The following is a 19,615-nucleotide window of genomic DNA, read 5'->3' on the forward strand; positions in this document are numbered from 1 at the left end:
TCTTCATTTTCCCATGGGGCAGGATGTGTTTTGGAAGGGTGGGGATGTTGCAGTGGCACTTTGATTCCAGCCAGAGGCCCTTTACAGCTATTTAAGAGAACACCTATATGGTTTTTGAAGCCTGGCTGCGTAATTCCATTCCCTCCTTCCCTCAGCACCAATTCTTCAGCACTTCCTTCACGTTCCCTGCATGGTTCTCATTTCCTATCCTGTCATCAGATCACCCTTTTCATCTCCAAGGTCATTGCTGAGGCTTCGTTTCAGCTCCTTTCATATTGCTGAGGAACAGGGAAGGGGAAGAGGGGGTGTTTGGTGGTGACTGGATCCTTTTGTCCCCTCTTGTGTCCCTGCAGCACATCCTTTCTCCCTTTGCGAGCCCAATTAAATCAGCACCCTCTTCTTTGCAAGCAGGCAGCTCTTAAAACCCATTCCTCTCCCTGACCTTAGCTCTGGGACTAGAGAGGAAGGACATGGAGGTGGAGATGCAGCATTGTTGCACTTCTAGCTCTTTGGTTGCTTATTCTGGTTTTGCTTTTAATTCCAAACCCACTCTGCACGTTTGGCACCAGGAAGTAAATTTACCAAAGATCCAACCAAGCTGGAGCCCTCCAGTCCCCCTGGGGAGATCTCCCCCGAGCCGCACCGCGGGGCCGTGCTGGACCTGGCGGGGACATCACAGGCTGCCAGCAGGTAAGTGGCTCTCAGGTATCAGAAGAATAAAGCTTGGAATCGTTGATTTGGGGTGAAATCGGTGCTGTTAACTGCAGGAGTGATGTGAGCTGCCTCCTGCCCCGCACAGCTTTGAGACTGGAAGCATTTAGCAAGGAGAAGCAGCACTGATCGTAGTGTCACAGAGTGGTTTGAGGTGGAAGGGACCCTTAAAGGCCATTCTGGTCTGACTCCCTGCAGTGAACAGGAATGCCCACAGCTCCATCAGTGCTCACAGCCTCATCCAGCCTGACCTTGGGTGTCTGCAGGGGTGGAGCATCTCCCACCTCTCTGCACAGCCTGTGCAGTGCTTCACAGCCCTTATCAAACACGCCATCCTTGGGGGTGAGCAGGGGAAACTGGTGCTGCAGATCTCCCCCAAGCACGCTGCAGGGCTGAAGTCTGGCCTGAGGCTTCTCATTTTTCTGTTCATTTGTTAACATTTGCAATTAGGACGCTTCTTAATTTTTGCCACGGGAGATCTCACCGTGCAGTTAAATCAGTGTGACCGAAAGCAAGCAGGCAGAGAGACAGAATGGTGCTGAGCAAAGCGAGGGGTGGAAAATGAGTGGCACATTTCTGCAGTAGCATCCTTGTCCCACCTTGCTGATGCTGCTCCTGCCCCATTTCAGCAGCTGAGGCCAGGCAGGGGTTGCATGGGGCAGACAAACCACTGCAGAAGACATGATGGGAGAAAAGTAGGTGTTGTAGGGGCAGTTTGTATGCAGCCAGGTTTGGGTAGTGCTTCCCACGGTGATGCTGGGCTGGGCTGACCTTCTGCTGGCCTAAATTCGGTACAAGCAGCAGAATCACCTGAGGTCCCTTCAGAATCTGTCAGATCTACCCTGGTTGTGTGTATAGACGTGCGTTGGTCCCTGTTTGTGTTGTGTGGGTGCAAGCTGAGTGAGGCCACATGCCCTGCTTTTCTCATTCTCTTGGTTGCAAAGGAAATTGTGCCTTGCTATGGTGGTGGTGGTGCAAACCTTGCTTTGCCCTCCTGCAGGTGGAAATTAACCCTCCCAGTACCTCGATAACACATATCTGCAGGAAAACCATATGTGTACTTGACAAATAATCAAATCCTGCTTTGTTCTTCCTGTCAATGAGGAAAGCCCTGTTCCCAATAGGAGCACAGCGTTTCCATACCTGTGGTCCACCCAGGTCAGAGTCCGGGTCTGGGGCAGTGCCAGATGCTGCAGGGCAAAGGGAAGTGCACTGCACTGCACTTGGGGAGGGCATCTTCTGAAAGGCTGCCTTTCACCTGACCTGGGAGAGTTGGAAGCCCTTCCTGCAGCTCCGATGTGGCACACACTGTACTTACAGGCCTGGACATCCTCTTTGCCCAGTTAAGATCTGTCCTTACAACAAATTTATTGCACTGCCTGAATTCAGATGCCGTTGAGTGGGTTGAGGTGAGAGTGGGGTGCTTTTAACCCCCCTCTCTCCCCCGAGCCAGCACAGACGTGAAGCTGCATCAGAAGGGCTGTCCTTTCCCTCAGAGCACCAGCACTGTGGCTCTCCAGTGCCGTTCCTTCTGTCCTTCACTGCCAAAGCAGTCGTTCTTGTTTAAGAAAGACAGAGAGAATATCCATCCCGAGAATGAAAAGTAATCTAATTTGGATGCTGAACACCTTGCATAAATTTCTAAGCATGTGAAGTTAACTGTAGACACAAGTTTGGGATAGTGCCCAGTATCCAGGGGAGAAAAGCTTTGGGCAGAATAAATATTTACCAAATCAATTGACTTTTTCCTTTCTCTCTATTTGCTTTTCCTCTGTGAGTAACCACGTTGTAATGAGGCTTTATGCACTGCTCTGTGCTGCAGTGTGATGGAGTCTGCAAGGTCTGAGGCTGTTAAAGCCCCTGGGATGGGTCCAGTGCACGCGCATGGGTTTAAAGCTTTCCCTTTGATTGCTCCATTAGCACCTCTCATCTGCCTTTCCCTTTCAGGTCAGAGAAATGTGGTGTTCCTGAAAGCTGTGAACCAGGTGAGGAATCATTCGTTTTCTCTTGGTGCTGGGGGGGATTCTATGCCATCCCAGGAAATACGAGGTGCTCAGTGAGCTGCTGACCTCTGGCTGATGCAGTTGCCCACCAAGGTGTGCAGACACAGTGTCTCTGATTCATGTTGGAGATTGTCTTTGCTTGTCTTTCTCCTACAGGTACCTCAGGAGAGCTGGGTGGGATCAGACAGATCAAAATCGAGCCAGATGAGCTGGACATCATTCAGATCACTGTTCCAGGTGGGCACCGACTCCCTGCTCCTTCTTTCTCCAGGTTTTGTTTGGAGAAGCAGCCGTGCCTAGAGCAGTTACCAGACCTGGGTATCACACCAAATGGTAGGGCTGTCCTTAGGGTTTAATGAGTGGATAGGTAGCACTTTGCATTGTCAGTGTGCTTTCCAACCGTCAATTAATCATCTCAGCAGAATTAGGGCAGCAACATGACTCCCAGTGAGCCTGAATGCAAGTGATGCTGGGGGCAGCAGTGATGCCCTGTCCAACTTGTCCAACTGCATCTGCGCTTATCTCGTGGCACCCAAATTGCTGCAATCTCAATTGCACCCAAATGCACCGATCCCATTAATACAGGGGCATGCTGGGAGTCTCTCCAGGATTATCATGGAATGGATTTAACATATGGTTACCATAGAGGAAGGGAAGGAGCAAAGTATGGCGGTAGATCAAACATTTTAATTTTCAACTTGGCAGCTCGTGGAAGAGAAGAAAGTTAATGCATGGCAAGCTGGCAGCGTGTGGGAGGAGGAGGTGTTATCACTTCTCCAGCACTGGGTAGATCACACTTGAAGTCCAGAGTCCACTTTTTATTACCTTATTTGAAGATACAGTTCAATCAAAGGGAGTACAGCTTAGGGCAATGAAGATGATTAATAGAAAAGTGCTCAGGTGCAAGAAGAAATTGATGATATTTGGATTATTTATCCTGTGAGAAGATGATTAAAAAGTGACCCGATTGAAGTATTTAAACGAGCTAAAGGTTTATTTAAAACTAAATTTGGATAGCTTTTCGAGGGCGTTGGGCAGGCCGGTATTAGGGGATGCAGGCTTAAATTGAGAGGGCATACATATATACATAAGGGAAACTTCAGGAGGTGTCATTTCATGGAGGAAGGCGGCATTAGCGGAATGCTGTTCTCAAGGTGGAGTAGTTAAGTCAAGCAGCATTAACTTTTTAAGCCAGAACTGAGTGTTCACATGGAGTTAAGCCAATTAAATAATTTAGGGCTGTTTTTGCTCTTCACATGCTGTAGAGGTTAAGGTGAAACTTTTTCCCTTGGGTCTGAGAGAGATGGGCTGCATTTGTGGGAGGCCGTGGCACCCAGGCTGAGGATGCTCTTTGTTCAGCCCTTGCTGTTGGGCCTCTGAAACTCTCTTGAGGAATGGTGCCCTTCTCCTTGAGACCAAAGCTGCCCGTGCTGTTGTCTGCAGATCGATCGCCCGGTTCAGATGAGTTGCATGACCCGGTGACGGCGCACGTGGCCTCAGAGGAGTCGAGCTACATCCTAGATGCAGTAGCAGGTAATGGAAATTACGTATCCAGGAGACTGGTCATCCAATGCAATGGGTGACGAGCCAAGGTGATGGAGTCAGCACCTTCTCACAGAGTCCAGTTCAGAGCTCAGGCAGTTGGTGCTCGTTGGGTGCTGCCATAGCATGAACCGAGCTCCTGGGGGAAGGCATGGCACTGCCAGACCCAACCTGTGCCTGTGGGTGACCCAGAGGGTTCCTGCTGATACGTGGTCTGATTTTGCTGGTGCTGGCCACTGCTAACCCTTCTTTTTCCTTGGCAGGGTCAGAGAAGGGGCCTGGTGAGGAGCAACGACACGAAGAGAAACAGATGGAGGGATCAGGTGAGGTTCTGGTGAACCTGGAGCACCTCCAATAGCTGCAAGGCTTTGGGAGGTTTGATGGACACAGTTGTGTTTGGTGGGCTGCCTGCATTATCTGTGAAGAACTCAGCCTCCGTGCAGAGATGCACCTCTGTATTTTGGGGACTCGGTGCTCAGACTGTGAGCACTGCTGGCTGGTGGGGGGACTCTCACTTTTGCCAACCCACTCATGAGTAGAGGTCTCTCTCCTCCCATCTTGCATTGGTAGCATCTTTTGCCCAGATTCACTTCTACTTTTTGCCTCCTTGGGGAGATCAGTGCTGTGCTGGAAGCAGCTGATTTCTCAGAGCATCCTTTTTTTTTTTTAATTTTTTTGCAGATGGTATAGGGGACGTTTTGAGTCATCTGAGGAGACAAGTAGAAATTTTGTTCAACACGAGATACGGTAAGTTGGTCATTAACACATTTGTAATGCCAAGTGTTGGCTTCGGCCGTGAGGAGATCCTAATTGCTGAGAAATGCCACCTACTCTTTCCAAACCAGTTGCTGAGTAAAGGTGCAATCTAATTTGTTCATTTACTGTCTGCCGGGCTTCTGAGCACGTTTGAAGTCTCCCTGGGCCTCGTTACTGCAGCTCTTCCCCTTGGCTTTCTCAATGCCTTTGTGCTGGCACAGCCCAGGAATTGCCATGGTGACCTTCAGCCTTCCTCCCACTGAAGTGGGGCTGATGGGTGCACCCAGCACTGGTTTGAAATACGTCCAAGAGGATTTTCCATCCGACTGGGCTGTGTGGTGGCCAGGAGAGCTGGTGGGTTGCAGGGACATGGCATGCTTCGTCCTGGGGTCATGTATCCCATGCCTCCACCTTCTCCTTCCTTACAAAGAAAGACAGAGAGGTCTGCTGGATAATAAACAAAAATCAGGTTATTACCTGCTTTCGGTGCCTAAGGATGTCTCCTAGCTTAATTAAGTTTAGCAGGGCATTGGGAGGTGCAGAGAAAACATATCTTTTACCTCCTGCTACTTTTTATTCAGGTTACTTAACTTGGGAAAAATTCAGCAAGGTCACACGTGCCTTTGGTGAACTGGCAAAAGGGTGTTGCTGCTGCTGGTGGCAGGAGAGAAAACAGAAGAGAAAACTGAGCTCTGTGCATCCAGCTCCAAAGTACAGAGCTGTGAGAGCCAACCTGGGCTGTAAAGGGAGAAAAGGAGAAGGACCACGATGCTCTTGGGGAGGGGCAGGGGAGAGCTGCAGATCAAGCTGCCAGCAGAGCAGTGGGCTTTGCACAGTGATGGACTGGGAGCCACGTCCCCCATCTCCATGTCTGCCTGAGGGACAGCAATGAGGCCCAGGAATGGAGTCCCCAGTGCAAACACTTGGTGGCCACCTGGTTTTATCACATCACAGGGCATCCCTACTGGGCACAGGGTAACCAGAAACTCTCTGAAGACCTCTTCAACTTGTGCTGATGTACCATATCTCTGCTGCATTGATTCAGTTGTCAAACTAATGAGATCTGTTTCTTGTGCAGCAAAAGCCATAGGAATATCAGAGCCGGTGAAGGTTCCCTACTCCAAGTTCCTGATGTACCCTGAGGACCTGTTTGTGGTAGGTTTGCCAGAGGGCATCCTGCTGCGGCGTCCCAACTGCTTTGGGATTGCAAAGCTGAAGAAGATCCTCCAAGCAAGCAACAACATTCAGTTTGTCATTAAAAGGTGAGCAGGAGGAGTGGCCATCCCATGGGAAGATGCTGCAGGTTGGAACTCCTGCTGCTGGGGGTGCAGCAGCCATGCAGTGTCCTGGGCAGTATCCATCACTTGGTCGCCTACAGTCAATTTGCTTAATTAGGAGCAGCCAAAGCCTTGAAACTTCAGGGTGCCAGATGTGGGGCAAGGAGAAGGCTTTCCTATGTGCAGTGGCTCAGCCAAGGGCCATGCATATCTGTGCATGCCACAGGCACCAGGATGGATGCTGTCCTTGTGATGAGGAGCAGGGGCTGTCCTGGAAGGTGGGGGAAAGAATCCAGCAGAGATGGACAGAAGATATCTTTAAGTATTTCTAAGGGTTTTTTATCCAAACAACGATGACTTTCTGTACATTGAAAGCAGTTAGGCAGGCTTTTCCTGTCCCCGAGAAATGTTGGGACCACATCTCATGCAAATTTGGAGGCGCTGATTTAAGCTACTCAGCTGTCACAAGCTTAATCTTATCGCATGGAGTGTTACATTGGCTCACTAAAGAGGCTGTCAGCATGAAAATTATTTCTGAAGTTCCCCCGCTGTATTGCAGGAGCTTTGAAATTGCATTAGCCAGATATGTTTAGTGGGTTTGCTGCTGTAGGAGCGTTATCCTCAGTGATAGATGGGGCAGTAAAACGTTGATGGCTTTGCTGGATGGGGATCTGATCACGCTGTGTCTGCTTCTTGCTGTTATTCAGACCGGAGCTGCTGGCGGAGGGCATTAAGGAGATGGCTTTGGACAGCCCAGGAGCTAAAGGTAGGGCTTGAGACCTGTTAGTGATGGGGTAGAAAGGGAGGGAGGGCACGTCCCTGCAGCACGTCTTGTGCCACCTTGTTCTTGCCCTGTGCAAAGGCAGTCGTGGTGGTCCCGTGGCCCTTTGGTACTGCTGATGCTAATGGCTCTCTGTCCCCTGCCCAGCTGCCAGCGACTGTGGTGATGCACTGCTGGATGATGCCATGAAGAGACAGGGCTTCCAAGGTGGGCTCTGAAGGGGGCAGCTGTGGAAATGGAGGAGCTGTGAGATTTCAGGGCTTGGAGGGTGGGAGAGGAGGAGATGGGGAAAGAGTCAAAGGGAAGATGGAGGGCTGGTGCACAGCCATGGGTCCACGCAAGGGCTCTGAATGGAGCCCTAATTAAACAGCTTTGCTTATCTCACCATCTGACCATGTGAGACACATAATGAAGTCTTCTAAGATTTGGACTTTGGCTATTTTTTGGTTTCTTCTTTAATATATAAACACCGCTCCCATCCGCAGTGCATCTCTCCAGTGGGGAGGGTCTGTTGGGGCAGCTGTGTGCAGGGAAAGGGGCAGCAATGAGGATCCCGTGGTTTGGGATGGGTGAGCTCTGCCCCACTCCTCAGCCAGGGATGGAGGCCTTGAAAGGGCTTTGGCTTGTCAGGCTTTCGAGTGTGTTTTATTTTAACGCTGGTGATTATCACCACTGAATCTTTGATTTCATGCAGCTTTTATTCTTAGCAAACAGGCGGGGGGAAAAAAAACCCACATATTTCTGTTTAGATTATTTTTAAGGACTTTGAATGGCCTACTCCAGAGATTAGCTAATTGCAAGATAAGGACTTTCCTATAATTAGAAAATCGTATTACTTAAAAGTCACAGAGTGCCTTTTAATTTAACAGCAGAAGTCCATAATTGTTCCTTTATTTTACAGAAAATTATGATGCCAGGCTTTCCAGAATAGACATTGCTAACACGCTGCGGGAACAAGTCCAGGACCTGTTCAATAAGAAATACGGTGAGAAATCGGGGTGGGAGCTGCTTTAGCTGCTTTCATTCCCCTCTGGCTCATCCCTGATTTTTCGCCCTTACCCATCCCTCTCTCCCAACATCTCCCCGTCCGGAGCTGCTGTTGTGCTGGGTGTACCAGGGTTGGATCTTAGGAGCAGTTGCTTCTCAGAGCGGTGAGGCATTGGCACAGACTGCACAGACTTCCCTGGTGGTGTTTGGGAGCCGTGGAGATGAGGCACTGTGGTCAGTGGTGTGCTGGTGGAGGGTTGGCAGTTGGACTGCATGATCCTACTGGTCTTTTGCAACCTTAATGATTCTATGGCAGGAAGGAGGTAGGGAATGTTGGGAAGAGAGTAAAAGCATCCGCAGGCAATTCTGTGGCACTGCTCTTCCCATCTGCCAGGGGGATGTTAGGGACAATTGCTGTTATCAAGCAAGACAGGGGAATGTCATTATCTCATTTTCTAGATGGGGTTCTGGCTTGTCCAGGTTCCTAGGTGATCGTTTAACAAACCAGTACAATTATGGCAAGGAAATCATAGAATCATAGAATGCTTTGGGTTGGAAGGGGCCATAAAGGCCATAAAGATCATCTACTTCCAGCTCCATGCCATAGGTTGGTTGCCACCCACTAGATCAGGGTGTCCAGGGCTCCATCCAACCTGGCTTTGAATGCCTGCAGGAGTGAGGCACCCACAGCTTTTCTGGGCAGCAGTGCCAGTGCTTTGCCACCCTCAGAGTAAAGAATTTTTTTCCTAACAACTGACCTAAATTTCCCCTCTTTTAACTTCAAGCCGTTCCCCTTCAATCCTGTAGCCAGATGTGAGAGATGGAGCATGGATGTGATGTCCACTGTAATGTCCCCAGGCAAACAGCTCTGGGTTCTCCATCCTTCCCGCCAGCTCTGCCTCAGGACCCATTACCCCCATGGTTAAGGCTGAATGTGCTGCTCCTTGACCCAGCTCACCTGGCTCTACAGCGGGGTTTGGGAGGACTGGGATGGAGCCAGAACCACTGTCAAAATTACATCGCTGCCATCCCACATGCTTACCTCTTGCTTCTCTTCCAGGTGAAGCCTTGGGGATTAAATACCCCGTACAAGTGCCATACAAGAGGATCAAGAGCAATCCAGGCTCGGTGATCATTGAAGGACTGCCCCCTGGCATCCCCTTCCGCAAGCCATGCACCTTTGGCTCACAGAACCTGGAGAGGATATTGGCTGTAGCTGATAAAATCAAGTTCACGGTGACAAGGTACGGCCCCGAGGGCTGCCTGCCACCCCACAGGGGAAAGGGGCTGACATGGGATTGCCATGCCTCTACCTAAATGCACAGCTTTGGTAAATACCACGCAGATCTCCAGCCCCAGAGACAGCAATTCAGTTGGCAGCCAACAGTTTGGAGTGGGCTATAAAGCGTGGCATCCTTTGGCTCTCTCCTCCCATCCGCTGCCCAAGGAGGAAGTGAGGAGGTGCTCAGGGTGGTGCTGGCAGGGCGGCAGCCCCCAAAACAGCTCAGTGGGATGAAACAGTGCTGGGTGCCTCTGCAGAGACATCTGTGCTGCTTCTCTTGGAGACCTGAGGTGGGAGAAGCTTGAGGAGCTTGGGGGAAAAACAGATTTTCCTACACATCCATTACTTGCTGAGTGTTTTCCCAGGTGTAGACTCAAGATGTTGCCTATCAAATCTTCATTTTGCCTCCTTTGTTTTACAGGCCTTTCCAAGGACTCATCCCTAAGCCCGGTAAGAGATGGTGCCTTTTTGCCTAAGCAGTGCTTTGCCTTGCTGTTTGTTATTGGTCAGGGAGTTGCAAGATGTGAATGGCACGCTAATTTTATCAGCTGGAGGAAGGTTGCTTATGATCTTGCTTGCCTGTGTTTCCTTTTTTGTTGGCTTTTTTTTTTGTGTATGTTTGTTTTGTTTGATGCATTTGATAACGTTCCCCTGACCGAAATAGCTGGGCTCAGCTTCACCCACGTGCACGGCTGCTATTTCCTTGAAATGACAGCATTTTTAAAGAGCTGATCTAGGGCAGGAATCTGCTTTCTGCACTGAACAAAGCGCATGGGCTTAAAAATAAATATCTGTTGCAATCAGATGGCAAGTTCAGCAGTGAGGGAGTGCTGCGTGCTCACCTGTGGGCCTGCACCACTGCTGTGTCCCACCATGGCTGCTCCATTGCTCCCTGAAAAAGAGAGCTGCTGCTGGAAGTGCATCCAGCAACCCGCCTTTGTTTCCAGTGTCTGTGATTACAGCCAAAGGAAGAGCACAGATGGGTGCAAAAAGCGTTGTCGTCTTTTATTGATGGCTTTCCTTTTTCTTGGCCAGCCTCCATGGAGATGGCACAATTTAGGCAAGAGAAATCTGACAGAGGGGAAAACATTTATATGGCCTCATTGGAACTGCAGGAAGGTGTTAGACTCCAGAGATGGCTCTGACAGCAGCAGTCTGTCTGACATGCAGTGCATGGTCCCCATTCCTTGCCCAGCCATCTCCATATGGAGGTGCCCCACGACCCCTTGGGTTTTGGGTTAGGATTCCCATCTTTTGGTCACACCTCACATCAGCCAGATCTTAAATGGGACAGAATTTGGCTTTCAGTGGAATCACGTGGATGGGAACGAGCTGAGGACGCACCACTGCTCCATCCTCATCTTGTCTTCCTGCTCCCCTGCTATAATCTGGATAATTACGTTAAGAGACACTGATCTGACACAAATCACACCATTAACAAAGGAGCATATCAGAAGGCAAATACTTCAGCCTGCCAGCTGGCTTGGAAACACAGTATGATAGATAGAGATGTAGAAAAATTGGATTTTATTTTCAATGCCCAGTATTTTTCTTCCTCCTTTCCTAGCTGAGTGTGTGCTCCATGGGTTTGTCCATGCTAGCACAAAACCCAAGATGTTTTATCTTTGTGTTGTTTTACCTGAGGGGGCTCGGGAGGAGTTCACAATGTCTCTGCCCCCTAAAAGCCCCACTGACAGCAATTAACCTCTCTCCTGCTTCTCCATCACCGTATGCCTCAGTGGAGGGTGGTAACACGGTTGTGTATCTCCATGCATTAAAATTGATTGCTTTTCATCTGCCTTAACAAAATGAATAGCCACAGATTAGACGAAATTCAAATGTAAGAGAGGCTGTCATGTTCTTTTCACCTCCATCTCTTGTAGTGGTGCCCTGCCACGTAGCACTGAGACCAGCAGAAGTGCATGCTTGGCATTACAACAAAATCAATGGCAATCTCTTTTATTTCACAGAGGAGCATTAAAATGAAAGCAATGGTTACTCCCAAACAGAATGGCATTGCAGTGGGTTTGAAAAGCTGGAAAGCCCAGGAGATGACTTTATGAATTATAAGGGAGGTTGTGTTTTTGAGGATTGCCTTGCCAAAAGTTAGGTGAGAAATATATGTTTTAAGGGAGAAAGGAAACAACATTTTTTTCCCCTTGAATCACTTGGGTGAGCTGGGGTTTGCCTTCAAGCTGCATTGTGATATTTTGTTTGCTATCTGGTGCATCTCCTGCATGGAAAAACCCACAGAGCTGCAGGGTGCGTTGTTCTCTGTGGGGATCCCATTCTCTGAGTGCAGCAGATGAAGGCATGTAAGTCCAGTCTGAGTGCTGCTGCTCTTTCCCTGCACATTATCTCTGTTTCTCTGCGAGGTGCTCTCTCTGGATATGAGCTGCAGGGATCAGACTGGCTGCTATGTGTGTGTGCAAAGAGCTCTGTGCTCAGCAGATGGGGTGTTCGTGAGAACGGGCCGTTTTTTGGGTGCTCCCCATTGTCCCCAGGAGGTGAGCACTGCCCTGCAGCACAGCTTTCCAGCAGCTCTGGGAGGTTCAGCTGTGATCGCAGTGCTGCTGACCCAGGCGCCTGCTCTCCTTGTAGTCAGCATCACTGTGGGGATGGGGGCTGCAGTGGAAAGCAGCCAAAACCCAGCTGGGCTCCCCGTGGGGTTGTGTCCCATGGGCACCATGGGGTGTTCTCTGTTCCAGTTTCCTTTCCCCCCACCACTGGTATCCAATTCACAAACACTTTCTGAAAGCAGAGCAATCTTTCAGCGTTAGAACAGAAGTGGAAGTGATGGGGTGAAGCTCCAGTGCAATAAACACTGCACTTATCCTTTCTTTTCTTCTTTCCCGAGGCACAGAGATACAAAACAGGCTTCATTTGAGCCTTTGGAAAAAAAAAAAAGAAAAAAAAAAAAAGAATCAAGCATTCTGTATGTTAATTTTTATGTGCTTTGATTGAAAATGTACACCAGCTCCATCTGTCCTATTCCCCAAACTCCCTACCACCCTGATAGATTATTTCCCATACTCCAATTAATAAAGTAGGGCAGGCAGTGTTCTTTAATTAAAAAAGCCACACATCCAGGCATCCTTTTTTTTTTTTCCTTCTTTTTTTTTTTTAATCATGAGAGCACCATCCTCTGCAGGACTTTGATGAGATGTGCCTCACGGAAGCCCCTGATGACAAAAAAAGGAGAGCAAAGCCCTCGGTGCGCAGTGTTTGGAGCACGGCTCCATTGCTGCAGTCCCAGGGCTGCCCCTGTGCTTAACCCCTACCAGAGCTACTGAGTGCTCCTTCCTTCTGCTCTGCCTTCCCTTCACCCTTCAGGGTGAATGATTGCTTGTTTACCTCTGAGCTGGTTAGTGATGTGAATCTGAGGGTGGAGCACCAAGCGGATGATGGTATAAATGGCTTTAAATGAAAAGAGGGGAAATTTGCATTTGGTTTGGGAAGAAATTCTTTACTCAGGGGGCTCTGAGGCCCTGGCACTGCTGCCCAGAGCTGTAGGTGCTCCCTCTCTGCAGGTTCCCCATGCCATGGATGGGCCCTGGGCAGCCTGAGCTGGGGGGGCAGCCAGCCCATGGCAGGGGTGGGGCAGAGGGGGCTGTGAGGACCCTTCCAACCCAACCATTCTATATGATAAATGACTCTGTAGCTTCCAAGCCTGTATCTAAACACCTCTGTGCTTCAGATTGCTTTGAACGTTGCTTTTCATTTCCTTGTTTTCTCTTCCATTAACTCATACAGCATCCCTGCGTTGAGAGGGCAGTGCTAACACCCAGCTAATCCTGGCCTTTGTGCTTTGTGCTTGCTTTGCTCTTGCTTTGCTCCCCATCAGCCTCATACCCTGCTTCAGTCACCCCAGACCTCTGTTTTTTGGGGTCATGCTGTGTCATGGCTGCACCCTGGCATGTTTCATGCTCTGTGCCCAAGGGCAGCGGTGTGACCCTGGGGGTTGGCTGAGCACATGTGTACTGGCAGGGCAAGGAAGTAAATTATCTTTCTTAATCAGCATGATTTAATAACAGCACCTAGAAATCCCCACCTGCTGGAAGTGTTTGGGTTTATTTTACTGATTTATTACCAATACATTTTAATGACAGTGGTGGCTGACTTCACCTCCTATCTGTGCTCAGCTCCATCCCAGCACCCCAACCCCTGTCCCAGGTTTTCCTTTCCCATGCTGGCGTGCCTTGCTTGCATCTCTTCCTCCTTGCACGATGTATTCACCAAAAAAACATTGGCCAGAATTTTGCAACCTCGGCTTTCCCCAGCCTGCTTGAAATATTCATGTCTCTGCCTATTCCGAGATGCTTCGTGTTGCTCTTATCTCTGCTCAGCCCACCAGGACGTGCTCCCCTGCTTGCCCAGCCCTTCCCCTGGGCTTTCCCATTTGTGGGACTGTCAGCACATTCTGGCCCAGCCCCCCTGCTGGGGCTCTTCCCCAGGAAATCCATTTCTTTTTGATGTCGCATGTTGTGTCGAAGTCAGCAGCGAGGCTCAGCCTCTCCTTGGGGAGCCCTTTTCTCCATTTCCCCCCATTGCTGCAGAACTAACCCAATTCCCTCGGCTTTCCATCTGCTGCAACCTCTGATTTTCCCGTGCATCTCTCGGGCTCCCACGCTGTAACCTCACGGGATGCTCAGAAATTGAGTATGTCATAAATCAGAGCACAGTCCAGTCAGCCTGTGGCACCCAGCCTCCACCATCTTTGTCCCACGAGGCCTTGGGACCTGAGGAATTTTATAGGGAGAGCATCGCCCTGGGTTTTGCTTTTGTTTGTGAACAAGAAACGAAGCTGTAGCACTCATTGCTCTCTTTTTCTTTCTCTTTTTGTTTTCTTCTTTTAACTTGTGCTGTAGCCCCTAGACGGATAACGTCATTGGAAAAAGCGTACGCTGCTTTGAATGGTACGTAGCTCAGTTGATGCATCGTAGATGGTAGCAGACAAGAAATGCATTTTAATGTGCGAATGAAAACGTGTAAAACTCCCAAATTTCAGGTATTTTTTCCTCTCTTTCCCTGTGATGCCGAGAACTGAATGACGCCATATGTGTTAACAGTATTCTGTTGTTGTTATTAATCCTCTCTGCACGTCTGGCCACGTGTCTGGATGCTTAGTGCCTGCTCCCACAAGTCCCACTTGGAAAACACGCATAGGTGGAGCTGCTTCTGATTGTATTTAAGCCCACGTCACTGTGGAACAGCCTGAAGTAATGTTAGCGTGTTAATCCAGAGGTACAGTGAGAAGAACCTGTGGGTGCCCCTTCCCTGGAGGTCCCCCAGCACATGGGTGGGCCCTGAGCAGCCTGAGTTAGTGGGGGGCACCAGGCCCATGGCGCAGGGCTTGGATCTGGGTGGGCTGTAAGTTCCCTTCCAACGCAAACTGTTCTATGATACTGTGGTTTCAGCTTGGATATTAGGAAACATTTCTTCTCAGGAAGAGCAGTGCTGCAGTGGCACAGCCGCACAGGGAGGTGGTGGGGTCACCATCTCTGCAGGTGCTCGAAAACCATGGAGATGTGGCACTGAGGGACGTGGGCAGTGGTCTGATGGGGGTGGGTCAGCTGTTGGTGATCTCAGCGGTCTTCTCCAACCAGAATGGTTCTGCGGCTCTATGAAATGCCTCAGTGGCATTGATTATTTTCCAAAGCCAAATGCCTGAATGTCAGGGCAGGCTGAGGTCCCTCCTGCCCTGGGGTGATGGGATCACAGGGCCCTGGGAGAGGTGCCACGGCACAGAGCCTCCTCTCTGGCTTCTCTGTTACGCATGCTCAGTTCCAGCTTCGCCACGGCACTCACATACCCCTGGATGGGAATCGAGGAGCGCTGCCCATTGCACAAGGCACCACAAGGCAGAACAAACCCTGGGATACTGTTGGGGCCATTGGGTCTCTGGGGAGCATTAGTGGAAAGGAAAGAGCTTCTGCGTTTGTCAGTCTGGGAGGAAAATGAAACAAGTGAGAACACGTCGCTTTGATGCTTCTTTGTCTGCTACCATCTATACATCCATACGGGTGTCTGCATACATCCCAGAAACTGAGCATAAATGACAAGGAAGTCACAGAGGGAGCCCGCAGGGTTTGCCCCCCGCCAGCCCCTTGCAGCAGCTGCCTCATCTCTGGAAATCAGAAGTTCTTAGGGGTGCTTCTTTTAGTTTCTTCTGTTTTATTTATTTTTGCTCCATTCATTTCAAGCTCCTTTTGTTGCCGTTTCTGGGTTTGAAACACAACTTGGCCCGGATGTTGCTTAGTAGAAAGTTCTCCCCTTTTTTTTCCTAGTTGTGGGAAAACACGTTGGGAATAAGAAACCAGTGTTTTCAGGCTCAGCAGCTCTAAGAGGAGGCTTTCCTGAGAGTGCAGAGCATTAAGGATGGAGCTTCTGCCCCTCACCCAGCCCTCCAGCAGCACAGCAGTGATCTGTGCCACAAGGGCCACATCTCCACTCAGGGAGGCAGGGACCCACACGTGTGTGTCCATAAAGCAAACTTTCAGGCCGTGTGATTGCTCACAATCAAATTAAATTGCCCCAGAGCGTGGGCAGAAGATGCTCGGGTCCTTGCTGGATGTGCCACGGTTTGCAGTGCCCACCTTGGCCCTGGGCAGAGGTGCCTGTTTTTTGCATGGCAAGCTCGGTTCTTGGTGGGAATGCCTCTGTGATTCCCATATTGAAGGAGGTTTGTATCCCAGGGCTGGGTCGGCTGTCCATGGCAAGATATGGAAGAATTTCATTTGGTCACTCCGTGGTGTCTGTGGGTGGCAAAGCACCGAAGCAGGCAGGAACCAAATGAATTCATTTTGTCCTGGAGCCCCTTGAGGCTGCTGTGTAGCTGTGAGAGGTCTCCTGGTGCAGGCATGGTGTTTAAAGCAGGAGAACGGAGAAGAAACCGGTTGGCGTGATGAGGGTAATTAAAAAAGCTAGTAAAGCCAAGCTGATTATATGGTGTATTATAAAACAATTCTGTACTTAGGAACCCGGCTATAAAAGCACTATCATAGTCCTTGATGTCACTTGGGGGAGCGTTTGTGGCACTCGGGGTCTGAGTCTCCATTGCTTTGCATATTTTGCAGTCATTTCCAGCACCGCAAAGTGGATCTAAAAGGCTCTCAACCATGTCAGCTTGCAGCAGACGCAGATGTGGCCGCGTTTTATAGCTCCTTCACACAGAAGGTGCAGGCAGAGAACAGCGGTGCTCAGACAGGGCAGCACCTCGAGCTCAGCGTGATGGCAGCAGGATGGTTTCTCTGTGGGTCAGAAAGAAGTGGGGGATTTAATTGGCTGCCCTTTTTGCTTTGCAGATGAGGATGACGCCAACAGGCTCGGAGAGAAGGTGATTCTCCGAGAGCAAGTGAAAGAGCTTTTCAATGAAAAATACGGTGAGCCTCCCGCCTGCACGCTGAGCAGGGAGAGTTTGTTTTTGCTGACAGCAGCCGTAGTTAAAATTAATTAGGCCGAGGGGCTCTATTTATAGGCTGAGCACATGGCAGCCTGCCGCAGCACGGGATTCTTCCTGCTGCAGCCTGGCCCTGGGGACGTTCCTGCAGGTGGGATGGTGACCTTCCTGTTGGGATGGGGAGGGAGTTGTTCAGTGCCCTCTGTGGGCTCCCTGTGCTGCCTGCTGGGGTTTGGGAAAAGGAATAGGAATATCAACTGGAACTGGGGGGAAACAGGAGCTGGCGAGAGGATGCGCAGCCCTGAGTGGTGTCACTGGCTCAGCCCATGGGCTGTCCCCTTGCTGCTCCTTGCTGTGACTTAGTGGTTATTTCCCAAGTCCTGGTGGCTGCTCAGCCTCACAGTGGCAGTTTGGTGGCATCTGTGGGCAGCCAGTAGCCAAAAGTAACTGAAAGAGGAGGGAAAAGAGCCAGCTGATGGCAAAGAGGAGGTGAGAGAAGCTTTTAGGACTGTGACCAGCACAAGAGGGAGGGATTCTTGCTGTTCTGTACAGTGCAGGAATTAAAGGGGTACCAAGAGAAATGGACAGCAGGTTTAAGCTGCACAGAAGGAAGTACTTGCAGTGCTGCATGTGATTAAATGGTCATATTTCATTGCCGTAGGATGAAGGAATTAAAAAAATGATTCCTGAAGCCATTCTATGATTCTGCGATCTGTTAAACGCAGCATGCTGGATGTGATCACCACCCCAAAACTGCTGATAGCTGGAGAAATGCAGGCTGGCAGCTGATAGGCAGGCAGAAGGTTGGGCAGGCAGACATGGAGCAGCTCAGTGAGACATGGCTGCAACATGGCAACGCAGCCCCATGTCTGCCCTGTGGTCATCACAGCAGCTGTGGCTTCTTCTGTAGCTCTCACTCCTCAGGTTGGTGTTGTCCCAAGCCCTGTGGGGTGAAGCCTCATGTCCTCTGCTCTGCCCTTACAGGAGAAGCTCTGGGCTTGAACCGACCCATCATGGTGCCCTATAAACTCATCAGGGACAGCCCCGATGCGGTGGAGGTCACCGGGCTGCCGGACGATATCCCTTTCCGAAACCCTAACACCTACGACATCCACCGGCTGGAGAAGATCCTGAAGGCACGGGAGAGCATCCGGATGGTGATTATCAACCAGCTCCAGTAAGTTCTTCCAGATCTGTGAGCACTAATTAGGTATTGTCCCCGTTTCTCCAGCCAGTTGACTATGTCCCCATAGAGCCACCAGCACGGGACCGTGCTGCTGCACACCCATGGAGAGCCTGTGTGTGCCACAGGAGGTGCTCAGCCATTAATCCCCTCTTTCTTACACAGTTTGAGATGACTGTGTTGGGAAGGACATGGCATTGGCACCAGGGGCTGCCATGGGTCAGATCAGGGGATGGCCCAGAGACCCAGTGAGTTGTTTGGGGTTTCTTCCCTGCCAAGAGGTGGGGAAGGTGTCTGCAGGCTCTGACCACATGCTGTTTTCTTACACAGGCCATTTTCCGAAATCTGCACTGAGGCCAAACCAACAGGTAAGGACTGGAACGTGTCTGTGACTTTCCTTGCAGTGTGGCAGAGAAAACAGATGGGCAAAACGGATGGGGGCCTTGGGGAGCAGGCATTAGTCTCTCCTGCATCCCTCAGCAAGGCCAGGGGAAGGATCCGACCTGGAAAATGGAAAGTCAGACTCAGCATCTGCTCAGAAGCAACCTGTCGATTTTGGTGACTGTATTGCCATGAGCTGGCAAGAGACCTGTGCTCTTAAACTCAAATTTTCAGCGTGTTCTGGAGGATTTAACACTCCTTTTCCCATTAGCAATTTATTCACCACGAGCAATTTATTCACTGGTTAAAGCCCTTAATTTCATCTGTCGTTTACCCATTGAGCTTCTAAGGAAACAAGGTTTCTGTGATCCCTCTGAATGTATTTTTCTGTGTCCCATCCTCCCCAATAAATTTCATTTAATCAAATGTGTCAGAATTAGCAGCTCTAGAGATAATTAGGATCCTTTTTATTTTATGAAAATAGGTGGCTAGGGAGAAGAGACAGACCTGGCAAACCTGCAGTTTGAGCTGATGTAGAATGAGACGGATGAGAGACTTTATATATGCATATATATATATGGGTATATCATATAGGATATCACATATACATGGGTATATCATATATGTATGTATACACGCTGATATATAATCACAGAATCATTAAGGTTGGAAAAGACCTGAGGCTAAGATCACCACATCCAACCATCAACCCCCCACCATGCCCCCTGACCCCATCCCTCAGTGCCACATCTCCACAGCTCTTGGACACCTCAGGGATGGTGACCCCTCACCTCCCTGGGCTGTTCTCCCCTTAGCCACGCTTGTGGGGCACGGCCACCTCATTTTTTCCCTCTCTCCCTGCAGAAAAAGACAGCGGTGTTCCCAAGCGGAAGAGGAAGAGGATCTCCGAAGGGAACTCAGTATCTTCCTCTTCCTCATCTTCCTCTTCCTCCTCTTCCAATATGGAGTCTACGTCGTCAACAAATCAGATCTCACTTGTGGTAAAGCCTTCCATATGTTAAGTGGTTTACTATCTGCCTTTTGGCAGCAGGACGCTGCTCTTTGCTCTCTAACCATCAGTGCTCCTCCTGACAAGCACTGTAAAGCTCAGTGGCATGGCTGGGCTTGGAGGAGGGGATGCAGCTTTGGGGCTGCCCTTCCCTGCTGGGTTTGTCGGCTGTGTCAGTGGAGCAGTGCTCCGTGGGGCTCCATCCTGCCCAAATGGAGGTAATTGTGGCCCCATGGCCCCGTGTGCCTCTTGGTGGGACCCAGCATCCTCCTTCAGTCCTTATTCCAGGAGCAACGCTGAGCTC

General features: G+C 50.0%; 1 protein-coding gene across 3 annotated transcripts in view; it reads left to right on the top strand.

Moving 5' to 3' along the window:
• GTF2IRD1 (GTF2I repeat domain containing 1) overlaps positions 1-19,615 on the top strand; it is a 35,125-nt gene that overhangs the window by 15,051 nt on the left and 459 nt on the right. For 2 of the 3 annotated variants that reach the window (XM_042830152.1, XM_042830154.1), the window contains 17 exons: positions 570-690; positions 2,659-2,696; positions 2,871-2,951; positions 4,158-4,247; positions 4,520-4,579; positions 4,938-5,003; positions 6,091-6,274; positions 6,997-7,055; positions 7,218-7,277; positions 7,972-8,055; positions 9,118-9,301; positions 9,761-9,789; positions 14,208-14,255; positions 16,644-16,721; positions 17,723-17,915; positions 18,252-18,289; positions 19,167-19,303. In XM_042830152.1, the coding sequence (XP_042686086.1) occupies positions 570-690; positions 2,659-2,696; positions 2,871-2,951; positions 4,158-4,247; positions 4,520-4,579; positions 4,938-5,003; positions 6,091-6,274; positions 6,997-7,055; positions 7,218-7,277; positions 7,972-8,055; positions 9,118-9,301; positions 9,761-9,789; positions 14,208-14,255; positions 16,644-16,721; positions 17,723-17,915; positions 18,252-18,289; positions 19,167-19,303 (1,550 nt within the window). The remainder of the gene's footprint in view (positions 1-569; positions 691-2,658; positions 2,697-2,870; positions 2,952-4,157; positions 4,248-4,519; positions 4,580-4,937; positions 5,004-6,090; positions 6,275-6,996; positions 7,056-7,217; positions 7,278-7,971; positions 8,056-9,117; positions 9,302-9,760; positions 9,790-14,207; positions 14,256-16,643; positions 16,722-17,722; positions 17,916-18,251; positions 18,290-19,166; positions 19,304-19,615) is intronic. The other variant, XM_042830153.1, reaches the window with a different exon arrangement.

Source organism: Centrocercus urophasianus, unplaced genomic scaffold (genome assembly GCF_019232065.1).
Source record: "Centrocercus urophasianus isolate 14NV4802_14NV808 unplaced genomic scaffold, USGS_Curo_1.0 seq_33, whole genome shotgun sequence".
Classification (NCBI taxonomy): domain Eukaryota; kingdom Metazoa; phylum Chordata; class Aves; order Galliformes; family Phasianidae; genus Centrocercus; species Centrocercus urophasianus.